We start from the raw sequence: 20,029 nt of genomic DNA, 5'->3' as shown, positions 1-20,029 counted from the left end.
TGCCCAAAAACAATGCTTTATTTCCCCCATATTTATTTTGTCACTTGATAGTGTCGTCATTTCCTCGCAGTCTCACGGCCGCTTGCGCTGTGTGTGTTGTCATAGCAACCAAGTTTAAAAAACATGGGCGGACTGACACCGCCCAAGAAGCCTTCAGCCTCACAAATGCGACAAAAAGCGCTAAAATGCACGGTCGAATTGGAAATCCAAGCTGTGAGTATATTAGCACGCGTCCCATTCTCAACAGAACCAAAAATATTCCAATTTGCATGTGTTATGATAGGAGTTTTCGTGTTAGCATACTGTTAGCAACAAGTTGCTATCACGGAGGACCAAGTCAGTCCATCAGACATCAATCAAAAGTTGCAACTAGCAGAAACATGTTAATAAACATGTAGCTGCATTCACTCCAGCCTCCGAAGTGGTTATTAAAAACAATGCACAAGCAAAGATCCTTGATTTTCAGCCAAGCTGTTAGCATCTTTTGGTTTTGTTTTGCATAACGTTATAGCGCATAATTTTGAGAGAAATTATCTTCTGCAGGGTTTTTTTTGTACTGTAATCAAAACGATCACACGACAGACATTCATACTAAAACGTAACTAGGAACAGGAAGTGGTTGCTTTACATTCGGAGATAAGCAAGACAATGTAAAATGAAAATGAACTGATAATATTTATCAGGTAACGTTAAATCCTATAAAGTGGATATTCAAAACTGTTTATCTGCAGGCTTTATTGTGTATCTGGCAGACAAAAAGAAAGAAAGATATAAGGATGTTGGGAACAAACAAAAAAAGATTAAAAAAGAATAAATATTTAAAAATGTAGTTGTTGTTGTTGTTGTTTTATTAACGTTGGTTTCATACATTCCATACATTTTTAAAAGTATCACTTAAAGGTAGAGATGGGACGACTGATACCGGGGCTGCGACGCAGTATTCAAATCACACACTGATGCCTTTATTGCAATGACAATACCACGTGATTGATGATGTTTGAAGCTTCGAACGTCATGCATTATCGAAAGGTCGGGACAGCTGGTTTGAAAAAAAATTGTCCTCATCTGATTCATAAAGGGGAAATTATTATTGAATTGGCATTATTTAAACGATTTAACACTACACTTACCATATAACATGATTTATATTTTTTTTATAACAGAACACAAAATATTTTTTCAGTTACTATAATTATGATCACATACTTGTATATTTTATATTATTGATCAATATGTAAATCCGTTGACCAGGCTACACATGACACGATTTGTGGTCTCGTTGGCACAAATTAATTTAGATGAGTCACCGACTTCCGAAGCTTTGTTTGGTCACGTGCTTTTTCTGCTCTGTCGTGTTTTGTTAGATACTAGTGCAAAATGCTCGTGCAAAATCAGTTTTTGTGTGTGTTTTTAGTAATTGTTGGTTTGGTGTGTTTGAGTGCTCATTGTTACAATTACACAGCAAAAGTTCAGTGACATTTTTATTTCTGCATGGTAGAAAGCACACAGTGAACTCAGAGAAAACGCTATGCTTGAGCAAACAGTTTGTGAATAGGCTACTACAAATGATGGCCGTGAAAGAGACTGTGAACGCATTGAATAGGATATGTTTAGTTGGTGAAGGCTACTATTACACAGTAGCGATAACGTTAAGCGCACCAGACTGAAATATAATATTCAGAAGTAAACAGCATAGCTGACTTACAGATTCAGTTAATATCCACAAATGAATAAGCATGTCGATTCAGGGAGCAGTGAAAAAGTGCCCGTGCAAAATCAGTTTTTGTGTGTGTTTTTAGTAATTGTTGGTTTGGTGTATTTGAGTGCTCATTGTTACAATTACACAGCAACACTGGGTAATTGTACACAGTTCAGTGACATTTTTATTTGTGCATGGTAGAAAGCAAATACTGATACTGACATAATGACATACAATAAACGTGGAAAATTGAACTACACGATTCAGGGAGCAGGCTACACAGTGAACTCTGAGAAAACACTACTTAATCTTTGCTGCTTTCTTCGACCCTCTCTGTCTCTGGTCCGGGGCTGTGCTCACTCAGTGTGTGTGTGAGAGGGGGAGTGGCCAGCGGTTAGAGCGGCAAAAGCCAGTGTGTGCTTCTTTTACCGATATATATTTACCGATATCTTTTGCATTTCTAATCCAAATAAGGTAAAACTTGGCACTGCACTTACTCATGCCCGTAGCAAGACACCTGTCAAGTTTGAAATCCATCTGACAAACGGTTTGAGAGATATGCAAATAACACACACACACACACACACACACAGAAAGACGTTCCCATAATTTATAGATAGATATAATATACAGAAGTAAACAGCTTAGGTGACTTACAGATTCAGTTAACATCCACAAATGAATAAGTGCGACAATTCAGGGAGCAGGCTACACAGTGAACTCGACGATTCAGGGAGCAGGGCAGGCTAAACAGTGAACTCGACGATTCAGGGAGCAGGCTACTCAGTGAACTCGACGACTCAGGGAGCAGGCTACTCAGTGAACTCGACGACTCAGGGAGCAGGCTACTCAGTGAACTCGACAATTCAGGGAGCAGGCTACACAGTGAACTCGACGATTCAGGGAGCAGGCTACTCCGTGAACTCGACAATTCAGGGAGCAGGCTACACAGTGAACTCGACGATTCAGGGAGCAGGCTACTTAGTGAACTCGACAATTCAGGGAGGAGGCTACTCAGTGAACTCGACGACTCAGGGAGCAGGCTACTCAGTGAACTCGACAATTCAGGGAGCAGGCTACACAGTGAACTCGACGACTCAGGGAGCAGGCTACACAGTGAACTCTTCAATTCAGGGAGCAGGCTACTCAGTGAACTCCTAAAAAATGTTACACTTGAACAAACAGTTTGTGAATAGGTTACTACAAATGATGGCCGTGAATAAAATATTCAGAAGTGAACAGTGTAGCTGAAAGATTGTTTATGTCAGAATGTTTATTTTTAAACCACAACCTTCTAAGTGCTTCTTTTACCGATATATTTACCGATATCTTTAGCATTTATAATCCAAACAACGTCAAACTTGGCACTGCACTTACTCGTGCCCGTAGCAAGACACCTGTCAAGTTTGAAATACATCGGACTAACGGTTCGAGAGATATGCGAATAACACACAGACAGACAGACAGACGTTTCTATAATTTATAGATAGATATATGGTGGAGAAAACAAGTTTGACCACCAGGTGTCATTGTGTTAAAAGCTTCGAGTAATTAACTTTTTTTCGGCACAATTTGACGAAAGCCTCAGATGCTTCAGAAAGCCTTGGTTTACCATCACTACTTAAAGGGTTAGTTCACCCAAAAATAAAAATTCTGTTATTAATTACTCACCCTCATGTCGTTCCAAACCCGTAAGATCTTCGTTCATTTTCGGAACACAAATTAAGATTTTTTTTTTATGAAATCCTAGAGCTTTCTGTCCCTCCATTTACTGCAACGTCGTTGCAGCTTTCAAGGCCCAGAATGGTAGACCGTCAACATATTCCATGTGACTACAGTGGTTCAGATGTAAAGTTATGAAGAGACGAGCATACTTTTTGTGCGCAAAAATAACGTCTTTATTCAACAATTTCTTCTCTTCTGTGTCAGATCTCCTGTTCATGTAGTAAGACAGTACAGGCTTCCAGGTTCTACACCAGAATGCTGGCTTATTTTGGCAGACGCTGTTCACGTGGGCACCACGACACATGAGCCAATAATGAGCCACGTTCTGACGTAGAACCCAGAAGCGCTGTACTGTGTTTACTACATGAATAGCTTAAATTAAATTAAATTAACTCAAGGATATATATACACTCACCTAAAGGATTATTAGGAACACCATACTAATACTGTGTTTGACCCCCTTTCGCCTTCAGAACTGCCTTAATTCTACGTGGCATTGATTCAACAAGGTGCTGAAAGCATTCTTTAGAAATGTTGGCCCATATTGATAGGATAGCATCTTGCAGTTGATGGAGATTTGTGGGATGCACATCCAGGGCACAAAGCTCCCGTTCCACCACATCCCAAAGATGCTCTATTGGGTTGACATCTGGTGACTGTGGGGGCCATTTTAGTACAGTGAACTCATGGTCATGTTCAAGAAACCAATTTGAAATGATTCTAGCTTTGTGACATGGTGCATTATCCTGCTGGAAGTAGCCATCAGAGGATGGGTACATGGTGGTCATAAAGGGATGGACATGGTCAGAAACAATGCTCAGGTAGGCCGTGGCATTTAAACAATGCCCAATTGGCACTAAGGGGCCTAAAGTGTGCCAAGAAAACATCCCCCACACCATTACACCACCACCACCAGCCTGCACAGTGGTAACAAGGCATGATGGATCCATATTCTCATTCTGTTTACGCCAAATTCTGACTCTACCATCTGAATGTCTCAACAGAAATCGAGACTCATCAGACCAATTTTGGTGAGCTCGTGCAAATTGTAGCCTCTTTTTCCTATTTGTAGTGAAGATGAGTGGTACCCGGTGGGGTCTTCTGCTGTTGTAGCCCATCCGCCTCAAGGTTGTGCGTGTTGTGGCTTCACAAATGCTTTGCTGCATACCTCGGTTGTAACGAGTGGTTATTTCAGTCAAAGTTGCTCTTCTATCAGCTTGAATCAGTCAGCCCATTCTCCTCTGACCTCTAGCATCAACAAGGCATTTTCGCCCACAGGACTGCCGCATACTGGATGTTTTTCCCTTTTCACACCATTCTTTGTAAACCCTAGAAATGGTTGTGCGTGAAAATCCCAGTAACTGAGCAGATTGTGAAATACTCAGACCGGCCCGTCTGGCACCAACAACCATGCCACGCTCAAAATTGCTTAAATCACCTTTCTTTCCCATTCTGACATTCAGTTTGGAGTTCAGGAGATTGTCTTGACCAGGACCACACCCCTAAATGCATTGAAGCAACTGCTATGTGATTGGTTGATTAGATAATTGCATTAATGAGAAATTGAACAGGTGTTCCTAATAATCCTTTAGGTGAGTGTATATATATATATATATATATATATATATGTGTGTGTGTGTGTGTGTATGTATAACCTTGAGCATTCTAGCATTCTGCCCGCTTTGAATCAGATGTGATGTGAAATCTTGTAGTGCATAAGATTACATTTATTTTAATGAATAAATGAATTATAGCATTTATTTGAATTATTTTGTAGAGAGATCGAGATGAGAGATGCGTGTGTGAAGTACCTTCATCTGTTCAGTGTCTCTTTTAACAACAAACCTGTGAGTTTAATTACTTTAAAACCAGCAATGTTACTCTGTTGCTGAGAAATATAATGTAGCTATTTTATTAAAAGTCTGGGGGGAGCGTTGATAGGTTTATGTGCTCCTGAATGTTTCTGTTAGTGCGAAGCACAATCTCCGATTGAGGTATGCATGTGCGCTTCCATGAAAATAGAGCAAGTGATTTTTATTGCACACCTTCCAGCCAATCACAATCGAGTATTCAGAAAGACCATGGTATAAATATATATACTTTCATCATCCATTTCTTCACTCTTCAGTGTCACATGATCCTTCAGAAATCATTCTAATATGCTGATTTGGTGCTCAAGAAACATTTCTTATTATTGATGTTGAAAACAGTAGTTCTGCTTAAAGTCGCAAATGAAATCAATATTGACAATTCTTATTTTTTTACAGAATAGAGTGGTGCTGGTATGTCGTCAGACCCTGGAAGACTAATTCGCCGCTGGTTCATTCGAGATTTTCCAATGGGATTTTATAATGGGGTTTTACAATTGCAGTTATGTTCATTTTTGAAAAAGATAAGACAGTTTGGGGTGTAAGTGTGTGCAGTGTACGTTGTAGAACAAATCATCGAAATATCGTCAAGTAATATTTACCACAGGCTTTATTTTACACATAAATCGAAAAACCCCATTATAAAACCCCATAGGAAAATCTTGAAGGAACCAGCAGCGAATTACTCTTCCGGGTTTTGGCATCATACCTGCACCACTCTATATTGCAGTGCTTATTATAAATGACTTATCCGTGTACATCATTATTTTGTGAAAAATTCATGTGCCTGCGTAATCTTTAATCAAAAACGTTAACCTCCCCTTCCCCTAGAAACGACAGCTAAATGGGACCAATATCCTCCACAACTGACAAACAACGCAAACTGGCATTCGATCTGCCTCCATTTAGTTAGTAAAGCCCAACTACCTACGATGCAATCAATTCCCAAAAGACGAAATCAAGTCCCGTCCTACATTTTTTCTCATTCCAGAAGCTGTTTTACTCTGAAATACATCACAATAGAGATGATGATCGAACTTCTGTTTCATGCCGACTTTAATATTTTTGTGTAAAATGCTTAAATGTGCACAAAACTAGAAAATTTGTTGCGAAACCTGCTGATGACAAAATGTATGTCATCACATTCCATGAAAGATTATATAACGGTGTAAAATTAGGTATAAAATGTGTTTCCTCCTATAGATCACTTGTCCAGGGGTGGTGTTACCATCCCAAAAGGACGTGTATGTTAGTGTTCGGATAATGGGCCAGTACCAGAAGTCCAAGTGTGTTCCTCCGGTTTTCCCTCTGCTTCTGCATGAAAAAATGGTGTTTGTGAAGGTGAGACTTTATCAAAATGACTTTAATTAATTTTAGCCTTTGACATAATTATGCTATCTTACTATTTGTCTTTCTTTGTTTTCTTTCCTCTCCCATTCTCTTCAACAGACCTTTGTGGGAATGGTTGACCCGGGTGCTGTAGCCGAGCATCTGGAGAGTAAGAATCCTTTGGGCTATTTTCAGTTTGTCCTGTGTTCTTTCATAAGCCTCAGATCAATAAACTTATATACCTTTCCATCATGTTTGTTTCCTCCACTGCAGATGATACAACATCTTTAGAGCTCATTCAACTGGTTCCTCCAGGTAAGATCCCACATCCATTCCAGCTGTAACACTAACAGATATTTGAGTCTGTAGATTGAGTTCTCCACCATAGTGCTGTAAACAAAAAAACATTACATTTGAGCTCAGCTAGCTTTGATTGAAGGCTCCAGCTTTTGCAATCGATGCAACGGCTGAATTCTCAAACCTGCTAGTACAATTTCAAAAATTAAACAACATCAGCAAGGGAATACATACATTATTGGACCGAGCACTCCCATTACTGTATGCATAAATCATGCTGCTTTCGATGGAGGTCTCTTGGGCTGAGATTTTTATTTTGCACACAATCTGACACTCATTCGTTTCTGTTGCTGCGTTATTGCTTTAAAACGCAAAGAAACAGCTTTATTACCCTGAAACAACTTGATTACCCAGAGCTGTCAAGAAAAAGGACAGAATTCACCATTCCATCATGTATTTTTCATTTGATCGTGCAGAGGGTGAGATCCTGGCCACGTTTGAAGACGACACCCGGGAGTTTCTGTATCCAGGCCCTCGTTTGAGTCCCAGAAGCCCCGGCCCAGAGAGAGAGATTCTGATGAAGAGATCCATCTCCTTTCCCGTGCGTGTGTCTTCCTTTCAGCGTTTTTGTCATATCTCTGATGCATCTTAAAAGCCGGTCCCATTTTCACGATATTTGCTTGAAGACGTAGATTGTTTTGGTAAATTGATCTGCCAAGAGTGTTATTATCTGCATTTGCCCTCTGTCTTTTCATCATCCGAAAAGTTTTGTGATGCTTTTTTTTTTTTTGCTCTCTGTCTCGTTCCCCCAGGGAATCTCTCCCAAAGTGGAGTTCTCAACGACGTCTATTATTGAGGAGTGTGATGTGAAACATGGTCAGCCTGCCATGTCTGTAAGTCTCTGGGCTTTTGTTATTGCCATTATATTGCAGCTGGTATTAGCTCCGTTCCAAAAGCTAGCGCACTGCCTCGCCTGCCTACATAGGCAGCTGCCTTTTAAGGCTTCTGGCTTCTGGAACGGCCGCATGATGCTGCCGCTCGTTATGTTTTGGAACAGAGCAATTATCTGTGGTGCTAAATGAAAAGAAACGCTGAGGTTTAAACGAAAAGGATCAAATGACTTTCGCGTAACGAGGCTTTTCTTAGATGTATGTGGGAGTATGATGGGTCTCCCTGTCAATCAAACTGCCTGCTGCCATCTGTGCCACTTGTTCTGTTTGCTGCTGTCCTTCTAGTGGCCTCACACCCCCTTTCAGGATGTTCTTTTTACAATGCAGGTAATTACAGAGAATTGGCTCGTTTCTACCCGGATCGGCGCTGATCAGTTGGACTTGACCGGTCCAATTTGTTTCTTCCATTACATGCTCGCAGACCCCTCGTTCCATTTAGAATCGCTGATTGAGTCTGCATCCTTCATGTCAAGTTTCTCAGACCCTCGTTAGACCGCTTCTGCTGTTGACCGTCTCGTCGGGCCCGTTTCATGTGCGATTCAGTCGTCCCTTTGTGGATGTCTCTAGTTCGGACTTGACACGGCATTCTGTAAAGCGGGCTTTCTCGGCGCGATTTGCATGCATTTGAACGCCGCTTGTTTCTTGTTTAATAAGCTACTTGTGGTGCTGGCTTTGTTGTTTCAAGGACATCCGGCTTTATCTCCCATTACCAACACCAGCCGAGCCACTAATCACATCAGACAAGCGCGACTCCTGCTTTAAAACGGCCTCTTTGTCCCTCCGTCCAAAGAAAAGGGAAGAAGAGAGAGAGGGAGAGAAGAATAAAAGGAGAAAAAGCCACTTAGTTTAATTTCATTAAATCTCGACTCTTCAAACAGCAATCGCTATCAGGATTTACTTTTTTCTTTCTCTGTTTTTTAAAAATGACTTAATATGCCAGGATGTTCCAATTAGCATTTAAATTATCGTTGTTTTTTACATCCATGTAATGCCATTATCATATTAGGTTGAGGCCGGCCATCAAATGCAATTAACATTTTTAAAAACGTATTTACCCAGGCAGCGCCTGCAGGAACAGAGTTATTGGGGCTCAGAATTATGTTAGCTGAGATTAGAGTTATTGAAGTCATTTGCCTGCAAAAGGTAAGATTGGAACACTGAGGAAAGGTTTGCATCAGGTTACATGTGTACATAACAAGGAAATTAGTGGATTAGCACCGTACGAACAGAAAGACGTTTGCAATATCCCTACAATAAAGCGTGACCTTATACTCGCTTCCTCTGGGATCTTCTTTTCTTTATTTTCTTTTAAAGGTGAAGAGTGTAATTTCTGTACCACTAGTGGCACCAGACAGAAAAATTATGATTGTTTCCAAAAATATGGGGGCCATGCAGTACTATTAAGTGATTTGAACAGACACCAAACGTATGGACGTGAATGATATCTCAGTGGTGTACTATTTCTTTTAATAATCAAATCAATGTTTTATTCCTGGCAGATGATAAAATGGGCAATAAAAAACATTTAGGGAAACACAATAATATATTAACAGGTATGGGTAGTCCTAGCAACTGCCTAGTCACCACTAAAAAAACACCATAGCAACTGCATAGCAAATAAATATGCTAATAAACATGTGCTTTTTAGTAACCACATAGTAACCATACATTCTTTTTTTTTTTCACCTTTATATCTTCTTCACAAAATGTAGTTATTTTTCTGTTTGTTTAGTCTTTGAGCTTCTGCATGTTTTAAAAATCATTTGATCTCACTATGCTTCATGTACGTATGCATGTATACTTCATGTCAGCGTGTCTTTATAGTATTTATTGATGTTTGGCTTTTATTTTATAGAGTTTTATTTTAATTTATGTTTTAGTATTTTTATGTGCTTTTGACATCTTTATTAGATTTTTTTCTTTAACATTTCTATTTAGCTTTAAAGTCACCAACCATTCTTATTTTTTTATGTTTACACATACACATGTTTGTAATTTTATTACTTTAACATAAGCTCATTTGTAAATTTCATTTAAGTTTTTTAGCTTTAGTTTGAATTTTTCATCTAACATTTATTTTTGATTTTATTTCAGCTTTATTTCAATTGGCAAAAATTATTTTTAAATGAAATTTTTAGCAAATTATTGCAACTATTAATAAAAATTAAGTGAATATGTCTTTATTCCTTTCCAGTTATGCAATCGTTCTTCTACTAAGCCCTGTCGTGTGAGAACTTGCCCTGCAAATGCAAATGCAAAGAAGAAACCAGACACAGCGCCATCCTGTGCATACGAAAAGCCAACGGTGGCGTCCCAAAGCCGTGCTCCTTCACCCTACACCCACCGCAAGATGTGTCAGCTTTCCGAGGAGGCCAGACAACGACTCAGTCACATCAAACTGGGCCCCTACACATTTAAGAAAGAGACGGTCCCTCAGGCTCCATTCGTGGTGGGTGAAGTTGAATGATAAAACGGAAGCAGTGTTTATTGAGTGTTCATGGGGTTACAGAACATTAGCTCAGGTCAACTAACATGTATGCGGTTATATTTTTATTATATTTTTATACCTGTCAAACTTTTATTATTTACAATATTTCCTCTGTGAAGGCATTGATTACAGGAGACAGACAGCCGTGTCAAAATCTCCACCCGTTTTCTTGACTGAAGTAAAAACATCAATTCTCCCGCTTGTTTCTTTTCCCGTGTTTTCAAAAAACAACAGTACGTCCCGGGGTGCAAATATCAAAGCTGTCATTGTATAAAAGGCAGCTCTTGGATTTGTGTCTGATATCATCATGGCATTTTCTGTCACAGGCCTTTTAAAAATTGGGTAGCCTTTTCAAAGGAAATCCCCAGGCTACAATTAACCTAAGTAATTAAGAGTCAGGCCGTGATTAGCAAATTCTTCCCTCTTATTTCAGCAGATTAGCTTGCTCGGTTTATGTGTGTTTAAAGTCAGCACACTTGTTTTGCATGAAAACTTAATAGCTTGTTTCATTAACTCGCATGGTCACTTTACTATTTAGATGAAGTGCAAATGGACTAATTGAAGTCTGAGAGTTGAGTTTATACAGACACCTGAGTCTGAGTAACTTCCCTCTTAAGTTTCTCCTCACTTTCACCTTCCAAGAGAAGTGATTAACTGTGAAATGAAAGTCAAATTCATTTGAATAATCAATGCTCTGTGTGTCAATGGAGTGTTGATGCATGTCGCTTCACCTGCTAAATCAGAGATGAGCGATTATTTATCTGTTAATGGGCAACGTAGCTGATTGAATCTTCTGTTTGCAGGTGCCCCGAAGCCCAAACGCGTCGCTGATGTCCCCAACGACATGTGGTCTTACATCTGCTACTAAAAAAAGCCCGCTACAACTGCGAACACAGAGCTACACAGCAAACCTCACAGGTCACTATGATACTGTTGATACTCACCCTCATGTCGCGCCAAACTTGTATGACTTTCTTCTGTGGAACACAAAAGATATTTTGAAAAATGTGTTGTTTTGGACCCTTAATGACTTTCATTGAGTATAGTGATAAAAAAAATTAAATAAAAAAACTGTTCTTTGGGTCAGAAAGATTTTAGCAAGGCATAAAAACCTTGCATTCAGTGTCAACTCAACCAGAGGTCCCCGGCTAAATTTTTCTGATTTTGACAATTATTTGTCTGGTGAAGAAAATACATAAATCTCCCAAAAATATATAAATATATAAAATAAATATCATATCATAAATAAAGCCAAAATATTAAATGTCATGAATGTATATTTACTGAATAATCCACAATTTTTTAGAGGGGGTCAAAATTACAATTCTAGGAAAGTTTCCTACTGGGAAATCTGAGTTTCCTACTGGGAAATCTGAGTTTCCTAGTAGGAAATTATTATAATGTATTGCCTTTGCTCATCAAATTGGACATGAACTCCCTCTCAAATTATATTTCCTACTAAGAAACTCAGATTTGACAGTAGGAAATTCAGATTTCCTAGTAGGAAATTATTATAATTTATTGCCTTTCCTCATGGAAATGGCCATGAACTCCCTCTCAAATCATATTTCCTACTAAGAAACTCAGATTTCCAAGTAGGAAATTCAGATTTCCTAGTAGGAAAATACAAGCTCCCTAGAAGGAAATTATTATAATTTATTTCCTTTGCTCATGAAATTTGACATGAACTTCCTCTCAAATCATATTTCCTACCAAGGAACTCTCAGATTTCCTAGTATGAAAATAAGTGTTTCCTAGTAGGAAATTATTATAATTTATGGCCTTTGCTCATGAACTCCCTCTCAAATCATATTTCCTACTAAGGAACTCAGATTTCCCTGTAGGAAATTCAGATTTACTAGTTGAAAATTCTGATTTCCTAGTAGAAAATTATTATAATGTATTGCCTTTGCTCATGAAATTGGATATGAACTCCCTCTCAAATCATATTTGCATATGGATTACAGGCAAGGCAATAAATTATAATATTCCCAGTAGGAAAATACGAGTTTCCTAGTAGGTAAATACAAGCTTCACAAGGAAATTATTATAATTTATTGCCTTTCCTCGTGAAATTGGACATGACCCCCCCTTTCAAATCATATTTCCTACTAAGAAAGTAGGAAAATCAGATTTCCCAGTAGGAAACTTAGATTTCCCAGTAGGAAACTCAGATTTCCTTGAAGGAAACTCAGTAGGAAATGTCCAATTTCCCAGTTGGAAACTAAGATTTCCCAGTAGAAAACTCAGATTTCCTAGTAGGACACTAAAATTATGAACTCCCTCTCAAATTATGTTTGATAATCATATTCCCAGTATGAAAATTCGAGTTTCCTAGTAGAAAATTATTATAATTTATTGCCTTTGCTCATGAAAGTGGACATGAACTCCCTCTCAAATCATATTTCCTACCAAGGAACTCAGATTTCCCAGTTGAAAACTAAGATTTCCTAGTAAGAAACTAAGATTTCCTACTAAGAAACTCAGATTTCCCAGTAGGAAATTCAGATTTACTAGTTGGAAATTCAGATTTCTTAGTAGGAAACTCAGATTTCCCAGTTGGAAACTAAGATTTCCTTGTAGGAAAACTCAGATTTCCTAGTAGAAAATTATAATTTATTGACTTTGCTCATGAAATTGGACATGAACCTCCTTTCAAATCATATTTCCTACTAAGAAACTTAGATTTCCCAGTAGGAAACTCAGATTTCCTAGTAGGAAAATACGAGTTTCCTAGTAGAAAATTATTATAAATTATTGCCTTTGCTAATGAAATTGGACATTAACTCCCTCTCAAATCATATTTCCTACTAAAAAACTCAGAATTCGCTGTAGGAAATGATGATTTCCTAGTAGGAAACTCAGATTTCCCAGTTGGAAACTCAGATTTCCTAGTAGGAAGGTACGAGTTCCCTACTAGGAAAATACGAGTTCCCTAGTAGGAAATTATTATAATTTATTGCCTTTGCTCATGAAATTGGACGAACTCCCTCTCAAATCATATTTCCTATTTAGAAACTCAGATTTGCCAGTAGGAAATTCAGATTTCCTAGTAGGAAATTCAGATTTCCTAGTAGGAAGGTACAAGTTCCCTACTAGGAAAATACGAGTTCCTTAGTTGGAAATTATTATAATTTATTGCCTTTGCTCAACTTGGACATAAACTCCCTCTCAAATCATATTTCCTACTAAGAAAGGAAACTAGTAGGAAACTCAGATTTCCCCGTTGGAAACTAAGATTTCTCAGTAGGAAAATACAAGTTTCCTAGTAGGAAAATACACATTTCCTAGTTGGAAATTATTCTAATTTATTGCCTTTGCTCCATGAAATTGGACATGAACTCCCTCTCAAATCCTATTTCCCTGTTGGAAACTCAGATTTCCCAGTTGGTAATTCAGATTTCCCAGTAGGAAATTCAGGTTTCAGTAGAAAACTTCCTATTTCCCAGTTGGAAATTAAGATTTTCTAGTAGGAATCTCAGTAGGAAACTCTCAATTTCCCAGTTGGAAACAAAGATATCCCGGTAGGAAACTCAGATTTATTGCCTTTGCTCCATGAAATTGGAGATGAACTCCCTCTCAAATCCTATTTCCTACTAGGAAAGGAAATGAATTATAATAATTTCCTACTAGGAAATCTGAACAGTTGTGTTCTGTTCTATTTGCAGCACGTTTCTGTATTTGGTTGTGTTGTGAGTATTTGGAGCACACATGTGATGTAAAACTGATTAAAGGAGCATTTCACCCATGTGAACTAATGTTAATCCAGAAGTTCCCCAAAACAATAAATCTTTATTGAAAGGGAGTCGAAATGTAACATAAATTTCGAATTTGGTGCCTTCTTGACCCAGCTCGAGCCAGTCCGGGCTCCTCGTCCGCGACAGGCAGGTCTTCTGCCTCGGCTGCAGAAGCCGCAGCAGCCACCTCCTGTTCCTCCGTCAGCCTCAGCTGCTCTACGCTATATTGCGGCCAATATATTATAGCCAAGAACATCTGATTCGAGCATCAGACTTTCGAAATCCTCTTCTTGCATATCATATTGAGTACCTTCCACCATTGTCGTAACTTCACATCTGTCTCCACAGCGCCTGGTAGCTTAGCTTCCAAAAAAGGTGGCGGATATTGCTTTTAGTTTCTGCAAGTGAAGTCCCACCCACTGATCTGTAATAGGTCTGTAGCGTGAGTGGGTCCCACCCCCTGGAAAAATGAGGAACGAGTGTTTGTAGTCTCAACCCATCTACAAAGATATGGGACTTCCTGCTTAGAATGACGCAAAATGACGATTTTTACATCATTATAAGCAGGAACTGCAACACTGAAATCCGTATTTCTCCCGTCTCAGAGGAAAATGAGGGAATAATGCACGACCATTCAAAAATATGACTGGGTTTCAAACAATACAAAGCTTAATGCAAATGGGTGAAGTATCCCTTTAAGATTTTTTCTTAATGTTTTTTTATTTGCATGTGTTTTCTTCAGTTGCAGCGTGCTGAGCTCTCAGCCACCGTACTTTAAGTCATTTTTACCCCCCCTGTAATTTGGCTCCAGATCTCAGGTGAAAATCTTGATCCCCTTCACAGAATAGTGGATTACTTAAATATTCATCTATGACATTTAATATTTTGGCTTTCATCACTATTTATGGAATCCCCCACATGCCTTGCACCTTCATTAAAATCTATATTTCATGACGATGACACACATTCTCGAACCTACAAACAGAAAAACTATGAGCATTTGAGCAGAGGAAGTTTCCGAAATTTGGTTGATTTGACACGGAAAGACCCAATAGTGTGGTTTCTTTTCTGTTCTGCGGGAAGAAAGTAAGTCATGGGTTGAAGCGACATATCAGTGACTAAATGATTTAAATTTTTGGGTGAGCTGTCCCTTTAAAACCTTTTCATCAAGTATTATGAGATGTTTTTTTATGTGTTGTGGAGGATGCATTTCACCATATTTTCCCACAAAACTTCTCTAGATCCCTCTCTCCTTGGAAGTTTTAGATCAAAGCCCTCACCGGTGAGTTACAAAGTGATTGGCTTGATCAGTAAGGTACTCCTTGCCTATTCTGATCCTGTTTTCTCTGCTACAAGCAGGCATCCAGAAGTTCCCCAAATAAATCCCCCAAAGAGCATTCCACACCTGTGTCCAGCACACTCAGAGACCAGAGTCCAGTCTTGAGCCGCTCTTCCCTGAGAGAACGGTTTGTTTAACACAAGTTTTGCTGCAGAGCAATTTAAGACCGTTTTTGTTCTTGTCATCTTGTTCGGATTCCTGTCATTGGATTGATTTGATTTTTTTTTATTTGATTTGATTGATTTGCTTCCTACATAGAGAAGCATTATACTTATTTATCCTTGCATGTGTTTATTATATGTCATGCTTGTGCCTTTCCTAAAATCCATATTTCATGACATGCATTCTCGAACCTGCCAACGTGCAACGAGCAAAACTAAAAGTGCTACCCCTTCGCCCATTTCCTATGAATTTCCAATTACATGATATTGACTAAATGTGCGGCTCATAAAAACAAAGCCCAGTAAACAGAACGTCCATTCCACAAATCTATATTGTGATCACACACAACAGACAAGATGAATTTACTGCCTCACCTTCAAATGACAGAATCTGATGTTTGGTCATGTTTGTTCATTACTTATGAGAAGGGAGGGGGGGGAGGAACTGCTAAGTAAACAAGAGGAAATGCAATTGATTGTGTTTCAGTGAGATCTAATGCGTTTGACCCGACGCACAGTTTAATAAATTCTAAGAGACCCTTGTCATTGATCTGAACATCGGCTGTGAAACCGGCAAATGTTTGTTTGTTTGTTTGCTAGTCTCTCTCTACCGTCGGCTCCTTTTCCGCAGGGGCATGAGCAAACATTTAAAATCAATAGACAATCTAAGTCTTGAGAGTAAATAGTGGGAAATGTGTGATACTATTCTGTCAATTGAAAGCATGACCGGAGTCACAGGCCCGGAGATTAAGGCTCACTCTGTAGATTCGCAGAATGAGAGATCAGGCACGTCTTTTTGAGCTGCTGATGGGGGGAGAGTTAAAGAAAACGACGGTTTCTAAAGTTCAGGCTGGCCCTCTCTGGCCTTCTTTTATGTTAATTATAAAGACCATCTTACGGCCTGCCAGCGTTAAGGCCATTAAAGACCTTTCAAACAGATCTGCTGGTCTCTTTACCTCTATATTCTTTTTAATATAGATTCTAATTAATTCTGTCCATTTATCTTTTTATACAAGCTCAGTGAGTTAGTGTTATATTGCAAGTTTATTCACATGCAGGCTTTGATATTCTAAATCCAAGGACACAGCTCAAATGCCTGGGTAATTCCTCATCTGAGCTTCTCTTTCTCTCTTGTGGCATATTTAGATGCGTAAAATGAAAATATCAGCATTTGCTACAGGGCTGGAGATAAATGTCTCTGTATATGTATTTGTGATTTAACTTCATGATTTAACTGGTTTAAAATTTACAAGTTGTATTTCCCAAGATGACTGCGCTCCAATGTAAGGGCAACAGCACAGACTAGTGGTCAGAGCTGGTACTGTTAGGATTTATTTCAGTATAGATGCTGTTTTTTGTTGTTGTTGTTTTTTGTTACTTGGAAATATTTAAACTACATATTTTATAAACAGAAGATGAAAAATTCACAATATAATATTAATTATATTAATATAAAAAAATAAATAAAAAAATAATCAGTGGGAGTGGTATGCCCAGTCCATCTTACCCAATATTTTATATATATATATATATATATATATATACATATAGTTTATAAAATGACTTATAATATATATTTTTTTTACAAATAATTAATTATAGTTGGTGCCTCTAACCATTCATTTGTAAATTGATTTTCTGGTGAAGTTCCAAGGCTTCATTGCTCATATTTGTGTCAAGACTTTGGTGCCTTTGAGATGTATTTTCAGCCATGTTGTTTTCCATTTTCTACAGGTTCCAGAGTTCATCCAGTTCCTCACAGTCAAAGGAGATCCACAAACGAGTGCAGAGAATCCTCAGCAGCTCTGGTCCCCGCTGCAAGCTTTCTTTTGTACGTCACCCCTGAGATTGCAACCGCATGTAATGCTGTCATTCTATGCGCACGTTAACCCATGCAAAATGATTCTCCAAAACACTCATTACGGCACATGTCAGTGTTTCAAACGTCCTCCATTGATTCTGTCAGGCACTCTGTATTCTTCACATCCATTGTGTCAGGATGTGCTGCCACTGTCTTCCAGGAAGTGAACGAGGTAATCACCTTACGTGCTCATTCTTTCTGTTCGCTCGAGTCGTGGGCCGCTTAAACGCATCACCGCCCACGCCGTGTTTTGCTGGAACACCCTGACGAGAAAGAAAAGCGAAAGAGTTCTAATTACTCTAAAGCTTCCCCAAATCCTCCCTTAGAGGAAAAAAGGAGCGCATGTTCACTGGAAGGGAGGTCTACAGGCTGATGACTGTCTTTACAGGCTCATCTTTTACAGACAGGAGAGATGCCACAGTGGCACAGTCGGGTGCCAAGCTCCGCGTGGCTGAAGCCCAGCTCGAGAAAGGAAATGTGTAATCCACTTCAGAGTTAAAAGTAGAGAAGGACTAGGATTTTTAAAAGCGTTTTAATCAAGCAGTTCAAAGGATCTGCTTTTATTAGTTTCACTCTTCGTTGCATTAGCAGATTTTGGAGAAATTTTATTAGTTTGGGATATTCAGTAACACTGCTTTGTGCTAACTTCATATTATGATCAAACATTTTTTGTGGTGTTTTTAGTGAATATTTTCCACAACTAAAGTGTGTGTGTGTGTTGTCAGGATGAAGAGAGTGAGGAGGAGGAAGTCAGACAGAGTTCATGTGTTTCCACCCACCATGATGTGATTGACAGCTGGCTGCCGCAGGACAGGTAAACAGCACCTCATTTCAAACTTGTTAAGATTTTTGGTCTAAATTCAAATTTAAAGCTGCAGTCCGTATCTTTTTTGGGTTAAAAATTATCCAAAATAATTTTTTGAGCAAGTACATAATTTATGTTCAAAACTATCTATCTGCATGCCGTAGCTCGATTCAAAACGGTCATCTTTTTTAATCCAGTGGTACTGGTGGATTTCCGCGGGAAATTCAAGCATGTCTTTGCGTCAGGATAAATATTGGAAGGGCTTTTAAAGGTGGCGTGAACTGGGGGTTCAAAACGAACGCAGAGACGGCTTTTTTTCTGCTGTACAGGTAAGACATTTCAATGGTTCAATTATGTAACAGCGCACTTGTACGCTTAATTCATATAGTTACAGAGTACTGAAGTACAGGTAGCCCTAATACACATTAAATGTAGTCATGCAGTGCTGATGTTGTTAAAGGGATACTCCGCCGAAAAATGAAAATTCTGTCATCATATACTCACCCTCATGTTGTTTCAAACCTGTATGCATTTCTTTCTTCTGCTGAACAGAAAGGAAGATATCTAGAAGAATGTGAGTAACCAGACAGTTTTAGATACCATTGACTTCCATAGTATATTTTTTTCCTACTATGGAAGTCAATGGTATCTAAAACTGTCTGGTTACTCACATTCTTCTAGATATCTTCCTTTCTGTTCAGCAAAAGAAAGAAATTCATACAGGTTTGAAACAACATGAGGGTGAGTATATGATGACAGAATTTTCATTTTTCGGTGGAGTATCCCTTTAACATCAACAATTTGAGAACAAAGTATAATTTGCACGGTTTGACATGATATGATAAGCAATCGTTAGATTTAATCAGCGCGATTTACTGCAATGCTTTTTTTCCCTTAGTTGGTCAGAACAATGGATGTTACTTACTTGTTCAGATGACTTTTTCGGTGAAAATTCCTTCATACTTCCAAAAAGTAGAATCTGTGATTCCGAATGACAGTATCCACACCGGCGCGGTGACTGACAGCCGCACATTCTCCTCAAAACATTGGATTCATCCGCGCTGTGCCAATGCGAATTACTGCAATTGCAGATTTTGAACAGAGATGGCGAGAAAGAGGAAAAACCACGGACTGCAGCTTTAAAGAATCTTTCTTTAATGTGTAAACACTAGTATATTACAATAATAATAAGTATAATACTAAGTTTTGTACTAAGATATTCCTACATGTTAAAAATAACTAAATTAAAGTGTCTTCAAGAGTTATGGATAAATACTTGAAAATGTGAATTTGTTATAGTTGTTTGCAATATACAGTTATACATTTTAATTTGACTTTCAATAAATATTGTGTTCTGTCCATACTGCAGGCTAATTCCTGGGGAACCATCTGTTCATTTAGACAACGGCACATTTTGGACTAACAGAGCGGCCGTGTACACTGGGAAGCCCCACAGAGCTGTGTTTGAGGACAGTTTGAGCAAAATCTACAAGAACCTCTACAGAAACGCTTCACAGCCAGGACACAGTGGACAAAGCACCTGGACACAATGACCAAAGACATGTTCAACTAGTCTTTTAATGCAGTGGTTTTCAATCATGGTCCTGGAAACCCACTTCTCTGAATATTTTGTGTTTCGCCCTTATTTAAAGGGATAGGTTACCCAAAAATGAAAATTCTGTTAACATTTACGCTCTTTCAAATATCTTCTTTTGTGTTCAGCAGAACAAAGACATTTATACAGGTTTGGAACAATTTGAGAGTTTGTAA

General features: G+C 38.6%; 1 protein-coding gene and 1 long non-coding RNA gene across 6 annotated transcripts; one reads left to right on the top strand and one right to left on the bottom strand.

The window, feature by feature from the left end:
* The first annotated feature begins 98 nt into the window (after window positions 1-98).
* Window positions 99-20,029, top strand: spata6 (spermatogenesis associated 6). Of its 5 annotated transcripts, XM_082188118.1 has the most exons (13): window positions 99-213; window positions 6,496-6,633; window positions 6,742-6,790; window positions 6,895-6,936; window positions 7,395-7,519; window positions 7,731-7,811; window positions 10,063-10,317; window positions 11,160-11,274; window positions 15,335-15,375; window positions 15,453-15,559; window positions 17,328-17,424; window positions 18,180-18,268; window positions 19,629-20,029. In XM_082188118.1, exons 1-13 carry the CDS (start codon window positions 124-126, stop codon window positions 19,810-19,812), a joined length of 1,413 nt encoding a protein of 470 aa, XP_082044244.1. In that variant the 5' UTR covers window positions 99-123; the 3' UTR covers window positions 19,813-20,029. The 5 variants fall into 5 exon arrangements, 2 of the variants coding, with proteins under 2 accessions (XP_082044244.1, XP_082044245.1); XR_014211054.1 differs by lacking the exon at window positions 19,629-20,029 and having other exon boundaries at window positions 17,328-17,933; XR_014211055.1 differs by lacking the exon at window positions 19,629-20,029 and having other exon boundaries at window positions 17,328-17,955.
* Window positions 568-3,624, bottom strand: LOC309512501. The gene is made up of 2 exons (XR_014211059.1): window positions 1,869-3,624; window positions 568-1,826 (listed from the first exon to the last, which is right to left on the bottom strand). It is a non-coding gene; the product is annotated as an uncharacterized lncRNA (long non-coding RNA).

This window comes from Leuciscus leuciscus (genome assembly GCF_965113295.1).
Source record: "Leuciscus leuciscus genome assembly, chromosome: 13".
NCBI lineage: Eukaryota > Metazoa > Chordata > Actinopteri > Cypriniformes > Leuciscidae > Leuciscus > Leuciscus leuciscus.
The sequence above is the reverse complement of the archived record's forward strand: the minus strand, read 5'-3'. Positions and strand labels throughout refer to the sequence as shown.

Excerpts from the sequence above, each read along its gene's own strand:
- spata6 (XM_082188118.1), top strand. The coding sequence starts at position 124 with ATGGGCGGACTGACACCGCCCAAGAAGCCTTCAGCCTCACAAATGCGA. Across the intron at positions 6,791-6,894 it reads TGTAGCCGAGCATCTGGAGA|ATGATACAACATCTTTAGAG; the intron begins GTAAGAATCCTT and ends CCTCCACTGCAG. Across the intron at positions 7,812-10,062 it reads ATGGTCAGCCTGCCATGTCT|TTATGCAATCGTTCTTCTAC; the intron begins GTAAGTCTCTGG and ends ATTCCTTTCCAG.